Source organism: Carex rostrata, chromosome 15, assembly GCF_964058835.1.
Source record: "Carex rostrata chromosome 15, lpCarRost1.2, whole genome shotgun sequence".
Taxonomy (NCBI): domain Eukaryota; kingdom Viridiplantae; phylum Streptophyta; class Magnoliopsida; order Poales; family Cyperaceae; genus Carex; species Carex rostrata.
The window spans coordinates 3,561,506-3,575,285 of NC_135932.1; the positions used below are offsets into that span (position 1 = coordinate 3,561,506).

At 36.3% G+C, this 13,780-nt stretch overlaps 1 protein-coding gene and 1 non-coding gene across 2 annotated transcripts; one reads left to right on the plus strand and one right to left on the minus strand.

Moving 5' to 3' along the window:
* LOC144566026 (P-loop containing nucleoside triphosphate hydrolases superfamily protein) lies at positions 1-11,328 on the plus strand. The gene is made up of 27 exons (XM_078315883.1): positions 1-472; positions 1,452-1,549; positions 1,638-1,727; positions 1,857-1,909; positions 2,019-2,084; positions 2,187-2,240; positions 2,440-2,499; positions 2,594-2,672; positions 2,882-2,949; positions 3,043-3,105; positions 3,371-3,475; positions 3,946-4,050; positions 4,335-4,442; positions 4,549-4,698; positions 4,789-4,971; positions 5,471-5,647; positions 6,499-6,699; positions 7,239-7,379; positions 7,476-7,598; positions 7,686-7,736; positions 7,832-7,879; positions 8,074-8,220; positions 8,597-8,932; positions 9,754-10,044; positions 10,555-10,644; positions 10,833-10,896; positions 11,008-11,328. Exons 1-26 carry the CDS (start codon positions 183-185, stop codon positions 10,851-10,853), a joined length of 3,198 nt encoding a protein of 1,065 aa, XP_078172009.1. The 5' UTR covers positions 1-182; the 3' UTR covers positions 10,854-10,896; positions 11,008-11,328.
* Positions 11,329-12,135: 807 nt separating this feature from the next.
* LOC144566951 (U2 spliceosomal RNA) lies at positions 12,136-12,328 on the minus strand. The gene has a single exon (XR_013515325.1). It is a non-coding gene; the product is annotated as a U2 spliceosomal RNA (small nuclear RNA).
* Between the last annotated feature and the right edge of the window lie 1,452 nt (positions 12,329-13,780).

A 13,780-nucleotide genomic window follows, 5' to 3' on the forward strand; every position in this document is an offset into this window, starting at 1 on the left:
AGCTCTTCATTAATTAATCTCTCTCCATCGGTCTCTCAGTCCCTCCTCCGATCGAAACCCTAGAAAATTCAAACAAGCAAAAAAGGCACAATAATTTTTCGAGGTTAAAGAAAATACAAAATAGTTAACTATAACGAATCCACCTCATTCTGACACTCTCCCTCTCAAATTGGGAAGGAGAGATGTCGACCCGTGCGACCCGATCGAGCATCTCCCCCTTCCGATCGAGGCGGGGCCCACCTCAATCCAATGGCAGACCGACGACGCCGTCCTCAGCCACCTCGTCGGGGCGACCGACGACCCCGTTGACCGGAGCTCGACCGACGACCCCGTCGTATTCGTCTCGACCCCCATCTAGGATCTCTCCAGTGTCGAGCTCGAACAATGTGAGCCCTCCGATGGGAAATATGGTGCCGGATTTGGCCCATGCGAAGGAGAGTATCATGGTCACGGTTCGGTTCAGGCCTCTTAGGTGGATTTCTGTCTCCCCTCCCTCCCTATCTCTTGTTAGATTGTGAGCTGGATTTCATGCTTTTGGTTGGGTTGTATTAGGTGCATTGTCCTTTTAGGATGTCAGTTTCGTACAGGAACTATTGATTAACTTTTCAAAGATGGAATAATACAACTTGTAGTTTGTTAGCTTAATGCTTAAGGATTCCATTAACCATTTATGAAGCTATTCACTGTACTTGATGGTGGGTTTAGCATATAGTTGTTGGGTCATTTTTGCTTTGCACAATGTAGCTTCTTTGTAAATGGAAACAATCGGCAATTGTAGACATTTTTTTAACTGCAATTGTTTCCCATCTCTTGCAGCTTTAAATGGTTGCTGGTGTATCTTGATTCATTTGACATACATTTCTAGCTTACTAAGAAGCAAGTGTGTCATGAAAACTAGCTTGACTATCACATACCATGTTTAACAGTTGATCTCTTGTACAAGACTACAAATAAAAAGTAAATAAGTAGAAAAATGGATCGACAAATAAATGAGGGTAAAAAAGGAGAAAAAACAAACCTGTCGATGGTAGCGGAAAGTCATCTTGCTACATCTAGTGATCATCCTTCCAAAGTTTGCGTTCATGTCTGACAGGACTTCTATGCTGCTGACACAATCATTTGTTGGTTATTACCTTGTAGTACTGTATTATACCTTTTCACATGGATAAGTCATAGGCGATAAAAGTCTTGCACTGCAGGGCATCCCTTTCTTTTTGTAAAAAACCTTCCTGCAAATGAAATAAATAGGGAAAAAAATCAGGAGTGCTGATGCTTTGTTACTGTTTTTTTGTTAGTCATATTCATTTTTGTGTGGTGCTTGTACTCTTATGAAACTGGAAATGATATGTGAGTTGGTCATTAGCTGTATTTTCTGTGAGGTTCCTTCTGTGGATGTCAGCTCTAAAAAGGGTGCATGAACAAAATTTTAATAATTCTTCCTGCCCCTGCAGTGCAAGGGAGATAAATAAAGGGGATGAGATTGCATGGTATGCAGATGGGGATCACACTGTCAGAAGCGAGTCAAACCCAAACATTGCGTATGGTTTTGGTACGTATTAAATTATTCATCATATTTGATTACTATTGTAAAAAATGCGAGTCTAACAGATGCTTGAATTGGAATTGAATGCTGGCAGATAAAGTATTTGGACCTGCTACTACAACAAGAAATATATATGATACTACAGCTCAGCATGTTGTGAGGGGTGCCATGGAAGGAATCAATGGTACATTTTCTGTTTTACATTATGATACAATTTTCTGCTAAAATGCAGATTGACACGTGATTGTTTTGTTAAAGTTATGGATCCAGCAAAGTGAGAGTTTTGTCATTTACGTGAAGTGTTATTATACAGGAACAGTTTTTGCTTATGGTGTTACTAGCAGTGGGAAAACTCATACCATGCATGTAAGTTTTCTTCACTGTACGCTATTCTAATGTTATCTTTTGTTTTACATTTTTTCTTCAGTGAAAATTATTCTTCAATAAACTTTGGTACTGAATTATTTCTTTTTAGGGGGAGCAAAAGTCACCTGGAATCATTCCATTGGCAGTGAAGGATGTGTTCAGCATTATACAAGACGTGAGCATCTTTGTTGGGATTAGGTCGTTTAATTGTTTTCAAGATATTCCCTGTATAACAACATCTTTGATTTTCTTTGCTTTATTTTTTCTCTATTGTCAGACACCCGGCCGAGAATTTCTTCTTCGTGTTTCTTATCTTGAAATATACAATGAGGTATCACTCTTCATTAATGTAGTCTAGAAGTCTACATAACACAGCCAATTAATTAGTTTTTCACTGGCAACATTTTTGTTCGCATCAATACCATTTTGATCCCTGTACTGGTCAGGGTGGTATTAAAGACAAAAAATTTCAGCGCTTAGTGTTTTTGTTATTCACTATAACTTAATGTGCGTCTCTTATAAATCGGCAGGTCATAAATGATTTACTAGATCCAACAGGTCAGAACCTTCGTATTCGAGAAGATCCACAGGTCTGCATCAACTTAAACGTGCATCTTTTTTTTATTTCAAATTTAGCACCAACAATCATTATTAGTTACTTGAATTGCTTGGTATTATATGAAGGGAACATATGTGGAAGGAATTAAAGAAGAGGTCGTGCTGTCTCCTGCTCATGCACTTTCTTTAATAGCATCTGGCGAAGGTACTGATGCTCACATGAGCCTGTTTTCCTTTTTCATTTTTTGTCTAGACATGATGTAGAGCAACTATCTGGTCTTAATATTTTAGTTGACTAGCTTACATAGTTGCCATTAAAGTAGTGTTTACCAGTAATATTACGAATTTTATTCTTATGAATTAGAGATATTGCTAATTTTGTAATAAGTTCTTCAATCCAATATTATGGTGCAGAGCACAGGCATGTGGGGTCTAATAATTTCAATCTTGTCAGTAGTCGAAGCCACACAATCTTCACATTGGTAACTTTCTTTCTCATTTTTATTGTAACTTTTCAGTCTGTGTTAGCTCAGAAGTTTTCATTTTGACAATATAGATATGTTGCTGTCTTGCAGACTATAGAGAGCAGCCCTTCTGGTGCAGATGATGATGGAGAAGAAATCAAATTGTGTCAGTTGGTACGCCTTCTCTAATAAACAATTATTAATGTACCTTTCTTGTAATGAACTTTACACTTTCACTGCAACACACTTCTATGATCACCAGCTGCTTAAGTGAAATTATGAATAAAGTTAAAGAGTTCATAAAAAATTGAGCATCACCAATATATTGGTGCTGTCCAGTTTGTCCTGGCACCTTATCTTACTCTCGTATTTTTTGCTTCATTTAGTTAATATCAAATGCAAAATTTCTTTTTTCCTTCTTTTGTTCAATAATTTATAGAACTTAATTGATCTTGCCGGGTCTGAAAGCTCAAAAACTGAGACGATTGGGTTGCGAAGGAAGGAGGGTTCCTTCATAAACAAGAGTTTACTTACTCTCGGAACGGTAAGCTACCTTCTCATGTTTTAATCCTCTCCTTTTATTGTAATTTTAATAACTGATATCATGTTTTACAGTTTTAGTCTTACCATCATTTGCAATAACTATTATTAGGATGGTAATAAGTTTTTGGGACTTAAGTTTGATTTTATTTTGGAAAGGAGCATCTTTCATGCTGATCAATAACAGGCTTTAATATAATTTGAGCCAATTTTCTTGTAAAACATATATTTCTTTTATAGCAATTTGCAACACTTTTCATTACTATGTTGTTAACAAGGATAGTCAGGCATGACATCTTTGGAGATGAATTTTTTTTCCTGCCAATAGTTGTCCTGGTGGTCATCTATTGTGATCCAAGTGGTGCTATGACCTCTGTTTATGTTTAGTTTTTTAACATAGTTTTCTCTTTATTCTGTTATTAATGAAAAGAAATGATGTGTGTACTCATTATCATATGTGGACTTGTTATGCAGGTGATTGGTAAACTGACAGATGGGAAGTCAACACATGTCCCATATAGAGATTCTAAACTCACACGCTTGCTTCAGTCATCTCTTAGTGGCCATGGCCGTATTTCTGTAAGTTTGTTTCTGTAATATTTTTATTTGTATTTCTCTGAATGAAAGCAATAAAAATATCTTAGCTTAGTAGATTGCTTGTTGTTCTCTATAAATAGACGGACTGAACTTTGTGAACTACTTATACCATTACTGGCAGGCTTTACCCAAGCAGAACAATACACTTAAGTAACAGCAATAATAGAAACAAACATATGGCCACTGACTGTTATAGCAGGCATACTGCAATGTTTACCTCGTGGTTCTGTTTTTTCCTCATTCTAATTTTACTCTTCATTTTTTAGCTTATTTGCACTGTAACACCTGCGTCTAGCAATTCTGAAGAAACACACAATACCCTAAAATTTGCACACAGGAGCAAACACGTTGAAATCAAGGCTTCTGCTAACAAGGTGCAATCTATTTGCCTTTTCTTCTTAGTCAGGATGTATTCGATAATTGGATTTGAGCTTAACAATTTCAGCTCAAGGAAACTCAACTTTATATATTCTCCTTCAGATATTGGATGAGAAGTCATTAATAAAGAAATACCAAAAGGAAATAACTTATCTAAAAGACGAGCTCCAGCATCTGAAACGTGGCATGATTGAGAACTCTTACATGAGTGGTCCCACCAGTCAGGAGGATCTTGTAAATTTGAAACTTCAGGTTCTATCCTCTCATTTCCTATTAACAATTTGCTTTTCATTTTCCTTTGTTTCACCAATTCTGACTTGTGCACATTCTTGAAATACAAAGTTGGAAGCTGGACAAGTCAAGCTGCAATCAAGACTGGAAGAGGAGGAAGAGGCAAAAGCAGCTTTAATGGGTCGAATCCAACGATTGACAAAACTAATTCTAGTATCAACTAAAAGTTCCATAAGTTCAAATACATCTGGAAAGCATTGTCATAGACGCAGACATTCCTTTGGCGAAGATGAGGTCAGCTCCTTTCCTGAAAAAATAATGCCACATATGCTAAATGTTCTGAATAAAAATCTTTAGACCTGTTCATCTTATATTTAAAGTGCCCAAACTCCAAAACTTTCCCTGTTCCTCGGTGTAGAAAGAAACATTATGAGATTTCACATTTTGTAGGTTTATACATGAATCAAAAAGGTTGATATTTTGTGGAATGCATAGATATTGTCTACAGAGTTACAACTATAAACTAGCTCCCATAAAATCAGGATGGTAAGATTTGGGGGGTCAAATTTGGGATGAAATCTGAGCTTCTTAAACTAAGGTGGGCAGGTCTGATTCATATCCTTAATTGGTGTTGCACAAGAGTTAAATTCAATCCCTTTCTAACAACCCATACCTAAACCCCACATGCACATGTATAAATATTTAATAGGGATAATGTAAGGCAATAGCAAGCAGGGTCACCATTATTGTTGCTGTTATTAATACTATGTTTCTTGTGGTCTTCTGGGTGCAGCTTGCATATTTGCCAGATAGGAAAAAAGACTACATACTAGATGATGACGTCGGCAGTCTAGATTCATCGGAGTTTTCTGTAGAAGGAAAGTTTGATGCTAATAACCTAGATGATCCGAATTCCCGGTTTGACAAAAGAAACCGCAAGCGTGGCATGCTGAGTTGGCTCAAAATGAAGGTACGCTCGTGTATCTTTTGCGCTTAAGCTGAAGTTCAAAGATATATTTTTTCATCTGATTTGGATTGTGAGAACACCAAATAAGATCTTTCTTGGATCATGTGAAATAAATATGGTTATTTTTTCTCCCTAAAATATGTGAAAATAGTGTATTAGACCACAATGGTTTTTGGTTTTACTCAGTAGAAATGCTAGAATAAGTTGTATGCTTTACTTTTTTTTTTCTTTGGAAAAAGTAACCAAAGCAATCAGTTTCTCTTCATGGAACTAGAAACTTGAGAAGCAGTATTAATATATATAGGTAATATGGCCATTGCCTTAAAACTGAACTTATATTGTATAAATAATGTTTATCCGCTATCTTGATGCGCTTTTAAGCCTTTATAAAATACACAAGCTTAGATATGCATCTCATCTTAATGTTATACAAGTATCTTATTTCATGTGTTCTTTGTCTCCCTCTTTCAGTCTCTCCCTTCTCTCTCCATACGCAGATATTTCTGAATAATTTGTTGAAATATCAAAAACAAATCCTTTTCAGCCCTTTATATTTTACCCATCTGCATTAAGCTGAAACTTCCTTCTTGCATACGAGCTAACTTTCTTCTTGTATACGAGCTCCTCTAGAAGCACAAGAGCGGAAATATATAAATAATGTCACTCTACTTCCCAATGATACATGTAGACCATTCTCCACATTCCCCCACAGGCACACAAAACTCTGTTCCCTTCTCTCTATCACATCACAAGGAGACATCTCTACTCTCGTACCTTGGGTTAAATATTATGCAATAATAAACAATGCATGTAGAACTAGAATTATATCTGTTGATTTTTGTAAAAAAATGCAGAAGGCAGAGCAGATAACAGGGGATAGTGAGAGCTCGACAAGCGGGTCTCCTTCCGTCCATCGGACATCGTCATCACAGCAGAAACAGCTGTCGTTTGATCTGAGAGATGGGCGGAGGAGCTCTGTCACTGGTAGAAAAGGGGAAAACACTCAAGCCGGCGATCTATTCAGTGCCACTGCCAAAGGTCGTCGCCCCCCTCCGGTGAGAACACCCCCTGTATACAGGCTCCTTTCTCTGTTACTGCCCCATTACCTTCTCTTTATGGATCGACTGAGTGCTACCCTTGCTCCACCCTCTCTCGCTCCTCTCTCTCCCTCTACGAGAAGGGAAATTGTCAAAGCAAGGGGGGCTCGTTGGTATTACTACATGTGAATATTTAATTATGCTAATTAACCATTTGCTCGGAAAGCTTGAGATGATAAGCAAGTTTGAACCTTTTTTTTATTATGGGGACCTGGTTACTCCATGCTGCTCCTAAAGGTAATCATCCAATAAAATTGAGATATCATACTTGGTGTTTTGCTTGATCATTGCCATCTCTGGAGTGTAGCAATGACAATGGTTTAGTCTGGATCAAGTTGATAGCATGACCTACATGCCACTTGATTGAATGGGCCAAAGTTGGTTCACAACTAGCAAACTAAGTTGGCTAATTTTAGTTCAGGTTGAGGTTATGTGACAATCTTTAACTTTGTAGCCTTATATTTCCCTAATTTAGTGTGCCTTTTGGTGTGTTGCAGTCAGGTACAACAATTGTAGATCAAATGGATCTTCTTAATGAGCAAGTTAAGATGCTAGCTGGTGATGTAGCACTTTGTACAAGCTCTCTTAAGCGCTTAACCGAACAAGCTTCAAACAACCCTGATGATAAGCAAATCCAGGTACATTTAGTTATAATTTTATAAGCACATTTTTACCATGCCCTTTTCTTATTTACAGCACAAGTTTGATGACTGATTTGGCTTTATATTGTACAGGAGCAAGTTAAAAAATTGAAGGATGAAATTAACGAAAAGAAGATACAAATGCATGTTCTTGAGCAGAGGATTGTAGGGTCTATGGAGGATACTGATATCTCGTCAAGTATTGAGATGTCTCAGGTGCTTGAGGTTTTTCCACCTTTGGCGAACTGTTCTTTTTTTGACAATATTGCTTTTGATTAACAACAATTTGATCTATATATGTAGACTCTTTCAAAGCTGACTTCTCAGTTAAGTGAGAAGACATTCGAACTTGAGGTATAATTTGTTTTCCCATATATGTTTTATTAAACAAATTCAAATTTATTTTAATATGGGATTATTAATGATGATCATGTTTTCTTCGCTTGAAGATAATGTCAGCAGACAACAGAATTCTCCAAGACCAGCTACAAACAAAGGTAGAAGTTCTCCACAAAAATTATTTTCTGATAGGTGTTTCTTACAAAAATTTGAAATGGTAGTTTAAATTTTAAGCAAAAGCCTTGATTAGCCCAATTTTGCCTCTGATCTGGCTATTTGGCAATGATCCCGTTATGTTATCTGGATCTTTGAGGATCATCTTCTCTCTTATAATCGTGCCTAAATTTACCAGGTCGCTGAAATCAAGGAGCTTCAGGAAACTGTTGCACTCCTAAGACAAGAAGTTGACAACTTGTCAGATAGGATCAAATCTGACAAGGCAGCTGGTAGAAATGAAGATACCAAGGATTCATCCTTGAAATCTCAAGTCCTCATGCAGGTTATCCCTTTCTTGTATTTTTTTCTTTTAACAAATATTTAAAAAAAAAAAAAAACTAATAAGCAGACCTGGTAGGGGAGAAATTTGCGTCTGAAGCCCATTGGACTCAAATTTGAGTCTGATGGGCTCTGCCATCCGATCCGCTTTAAGACCCGTACACGCTAGATTGGCACGTATCTTTAAGCAAACATACACGGATCGGACGGTAGAGGAACCCATCGGACTCAAATTTATGGGCGTCGGACGCAACCGGTTCCCAACCTGGTAGACTGTTGGTTGATTCTTTTGTTTTTTCTAATTATTTTTTGTATAACTAGTTAGACTGTAAATTGCTTCTTTTTTACTAACTAGGTATCTATAATCTATTGTTTGCTAGGCGGTTGAGATAGAGAATCTGAATCAAGAGAACCACAGACTATCTGAAGAGAAAGATGGCCTCGAAATACACAGCCAAAAACTTGCAGAGGAATCTACTTATGCAAAAGAACTTGCTGCTGCTGCAGCAGTTGAGCTGAAAAATCTTGCTGAAGAAGTCACGCGGCTTTCCTATGAAAATGCAAAGCTTACCTCAGCAAAAGAACATCCCGGAAAAGGAGTTTCACGAAAGAAGGAAAGCGAGGCAGAGACCGAGATCTTAGTTGAGGAACTCCAGAGAGAGCTGGTTGCCAGCTGTCAGAGAGAGGCTGCATTGGAAGCTGAGTTGTCTGAGAAGGTGAGGTTGACTAGACAATTGCTCTTCAAGTACTGTTAGAAAAATATTATATATTACTTCTATTAGGTTTGGTGTGTGCCATATGTGACATTCAAAACATGGACAATAATGTGTATCACCGGGACTATTATTTGATTGGACTGTTTTGGACCGGTTTTTTCCATCAACAGATTGAGTTAAAATACTGCCCCGGAGAAAAGAAATGTTTATAAGATCCAGACTTCTCATTTTAGATTGTATGGTCCTACTTAGGATAGCAGTACCCTACTTTCACGTAGGCATGTCAGTACACTCAGACTCTGCACAGCCTCTTTCTCCCTGATTCTTTTTCCAATACCCCAAAACCCCCTTTATTTCTACCTCATTTGTGGGGGAGTTAGCCATTGGTAGTTTGGGCATCTTGTCAAGGAACATTGAAGGGAAAAATGGTTCAGATAGTACTTTATTCATGTTTCGCAGGTGCAGAACTGATAACTTCTATCTGTAGGAGATAGGAATGATTATCATATCGCAGGGTCACAAGATGATATTTCGAGTTTTTTGCAGGGTGCTGCCAAATTGTCTCTAATATTTTATTACCTCAATTTCTGGTGCTCAGCATGACATTTTGAGGTTATGCTGGACGCCATGTCAGATTGCCCTTATTATTATCTTACTTACAATTCTTGTGTTCATACACAAGGGCAGTGCAAGAACACTAACGGCGAGAAACTAGCATTAAGGGTACAATTGGATTTGAACCAAGGATTACTCGGGGTATCCAACTGATAGAGAAGGTTTCTTTTTATCCTCTTACATTTTTTTTTGGTATTCTAAAACAGATGAAGAGAGAAGGAGATATTTTGAAAGTAGTTGAGGAGTCGAAAAGGCATGAACAGGAATTAGAGAATGAGCTGGCAAGCATGTGGGTCCTTGTTGCACAGCTGAGGAAAAATGGAACTGGAAATGTAAATGTTTCTGGAAAGGTGAACGAGTTTGAGGCTCGGTCAAAACCGAATGGTTTCCATTACTCTGAAAGAAACAGCGATGGTAGTTTGGAAGAGGCAAGAGCGGCCTATGAGGCGGAGAGAAATAGGTGCCACGAGTTGGAAACAATCATATCTAGGTTAAAGGTTAGTGAGCTACCTCTAAGATTCAGAATTCAATTTATTTCACATATGCTTTGAAGCATAGGAAATATAATGTATAAGCATACGAAGCAAAAGGTGCTGCCTTTTGTACTGACTGTTGTCCATTTATAATAAATGCATAAATTGAACCTCTTAGTTTTCGTTTCTATGCAAAGAAGGTTGAGTAAGGGTAACTTTGCCTAACTATAATTATAGAAGGTAGGTGAGGAAAATTATTTTGATATTAATCTATACTTTGATACTTTTAGAAGTGTTGAGAAAAAGCATTCCAAATCTAACTTATTTGAACATGGGATATACAAGTAATTTTTCTCTTTATTAGCAAAATTGAAATTTGCTGATGTTACTTTTGTAGAGGTTTTTGAAGAGCAAAGTGTTATGCAATATATTGTCAAAAAGTAAAGAAGTACTTGGATACTCTTTTTTTTTCAAGCTTAGTACTTACAGTTTTGTCAACAACACAATAAGTAGTTCTGCATGATTGCATTATAGGGTGAAGACCTAAGTGGATTGGATGCCAGTGCTCTTGATGGGCTCCAAAATTTCCATGTAGAAGCCTTGTCAAAGCTATGCCAAGAAAAGGCAAGTAATCTTTAGTTAATATTTCCTCTTTTATTTGAGTTTCCATCCATTGGATATGTTGTCTTATATCCTATTTTATAATCTCTGGGTGGTTCACGTAATTCTGAATTTTGTTACAAGTATTAATAAAGTGGTCTTGTCCTTTCTTTTGGTTCACTGAAGTTTTTTTGTTATACTTTGTGTTGCAGATGTCGAATAGAGTTCTATAGCGCACTGAGTGAACTAACCTCTTCATTGAGCAATACTTCTGAGGTAGGTTTAAGAGTTTGTAGTCTCTTTCATTTCATAACAGGGTTTATTTGCAACACTTCTCAATTTGAGTAAATGATTATTAGTCACACCAATTTTTTTTCTTTTACCTAGGTAATCCCTGCTGTATAGTTTATTTGAGGGGCAGAAGTGCATTGTTAGGTTTAGGCAAAAAAAACTGAAGCTTGCGGCCCAACTAAATAATTTTAGAAATTGAGATGGACAACAAATCATTTGTAAAATTTCCGAGTCTTAATGTGACAGCCATGAATTGTAATGTGGATCACTTGTATAAAATTTTTGAGTTACCTTTTGATGTATTTGAGGATACTGTTTTGAAGTTTTGATTATATTGCTGTAGCTGCTAATGTTATCCGTTTAGGAGAATTGTAATTGTGTAACATTCTTGAGATAATTTTTATTTCTGCTTCTCCATGGTCTTGGTCATGTTAGTTTTATGTGTTTCGTTATGCTCTTCTTCTTTGTTCAGTCGTAAATTTAAGAAAAGTCATTCGGTTAAATTGGATGTGTCAAATCATTATAGACTACCCGAAGCGGTAGTTTAATCACGGCATCACATCCTTTTTTGTTTGTAACAATCCCTTTCCTAACTTATTCTATCACTTCATCACAAGCTTTCAGTTCTGTAATTATAATATCTTATGATAATTCTAGCAAAGAAGTTACTTTATTGTAGAACATGAACAGTGACCATTTAGAGATGAAAACCATTTAAAAATTATCATATGTGAATAATTAGCAGTCTTTTAAGAATTTAGAGATGTTACCCCGTCAGTGATATTTCTATAATGAAATATTAATTTGGTATTTAACGCGAATATTTTTCTTTAGAAAAAGAGTCAGATAACTTGCAATGAGCTCATGTTTTGCTCGAATGTGGCTGTTTCAAGTCGATATGTTTTTCTTCTGAATGAAGTGTTTGATGAATATATTCAATTTTATTGTTTGTGGGTAAATATACCCAATACCCCTATCTGAACTCGATAATAATTGGTTTACCACACGTTCAAACATTTTCTTTGCTGGTTTCGGTCATCTTGGTTAAATGGTTAAATCGGGCAGAAAATTTGACACGTTTGTTCCTCGTTTCCTTTCTACTGGGGTCCTCGAGTACTCTTCTTATTTTTTCTTCCTAGCAAAACAGATTGTCTAATTACTGACTGCTTAAATAAATCAAGTCTATTTCTTAATAAGTCACAAAAACTTTCATATTTGGTTTGGTAGGGGTGCGCTAGGTCCATGCAATAGTGCAGCACAAGGGCGACGCTCGAGGGACCCAGTAACAAGCTATTGTGGTGGACCCTCCCCTACAACAAATAAATTTAATATCGTTGTGAGCACAAGGCCCACATATATAATATCTAATAAGAATAGATACTACACTTAATCTTAGCCGAAAGACCAAGAAAAGTATGATTTGAAACGGTGGTCTGCCTCCTTATTTATAATCCCGTTAAGAGCGCATCCGCTTATAACTTCTCGTGCGGAAATACAATTAGAAAAAAAATACACAAACAGTAGTAGATAAAATACAACCAGTAATAAAAAAAATAACCATTAAAATATAAAAGACAATTAGTTAGTAAAAGACGAAAGACAACCAAAACAACATGAAATATAACTATTACAAAATGACAGACAACTAGAAAAAGATGAAAAACAACTAATAGAAAACGAATGACAATTAAAAGAAGATAAAATACAACCAGTAGTAGATGAAAGACAACCGGTAATAGATGAAAGACAACTAGAAAAAAAAGACAACCAGTTAAACATGAAGGACAATTAGTACATGATGAAAGACAAATATAAGAATATGAAATGCAACTAGCAAAAATATGATATAAAACCAGTAGTAGATGAAAGACAATTGGTAGTAGATAAAAAACAATTAGAAAAAGATGAAAAACAACTAGTTAAACATGAAGACAACTAGTACATGACGAAGATGATTGTTGAGTATTCTGTGTATATTTTATGCTAATGATTATACTCTTTGAACTTTTAAATTTATAAACCTAAATATTCAAATAATGGTCGAATGCAAGCGCACAACCTATCCTTGTAGTACTTGGGTATCGATCCACAGAGAATATGGTTAAATACTAATTCTTGACTCTATTGATTAAATTCAGAAAACTAAAGAAAATAAAGTTGATTGGGGGGGGGGGGTTGGTTCGTTCTAAAATTCTAAGGTTGGGTTCAATACCCGAAGAGAAGGTTTGAAACAATTAAAGTAAATAAGGAAAGTTAAAAAGAGTTTTGATTGCTTTCAAAGATTGAAAGTCTAGGGGCATTCGGTCTACAATCCCTTGATAATTCTATCTACTCGGTTTGTTTAAATTCATGTTTAATTTGGCGAGGTTTCTAACCTAAGATGTTAAAAAGGTCACGATTGTGAATTAATAACGTTCCTAAATAGTTTGGACTTCATGTTTAAGCCCTTCACCCTAGCTATCTAGACCATGAAGCTCTTGTTAGTCTATTCTATTCTCAAATATCGGTACTTCACGATTAAGTCCTTCATACCAATATTCGATTCAATTCAAGAGGTCCTAATTAGGGGTTGACTTCACGGTTAAGTCCTTCACCAAACCCTAACCTTAATTTATGTGTTCACAATTTGGTACTATCCTATATGATCCGAGCAATTTTGGTTCTTTCAAATCCAAAACGGGATAACTACAATTCAAGTACAAATCATGTAATCAAGACAAATAATAAAACACAAAAATTAACAATCAAATAAAATAATCATAATAAAAACTAAAATCCGAGTAAAATAGAATTAAACAAGTTCATGCATAAGACCTAAACCCCTAAAGAGGAAAACTAGCCTCTTATGGAGATGCAAGAATTCAACAAA

Bases quoted from the DNA above. Each gene is read 5' to 3' on its own strand.
- LOC144566026 (XM_078315883.1), top strand. From the start codon at position 183: ATGTCGACCCGTGCGACCCGATCGAGCATCTCCCCCTTCCGATCGAGG. The intron at 7,380-7,475 runs GTACATTTAGTT...TATATTGTACAG, and splicing joins CTGATGATAAGCAAATCCAG to GAGCAAGTTAAAAAATTGAA. The intron at 7,737-7,831 runs GTATAATTTGTT...CTTCGCTTGAAG, and splicing joins AGAAGACATTCGAACTTGAG to ATAATGTCAGCAGACAACAG.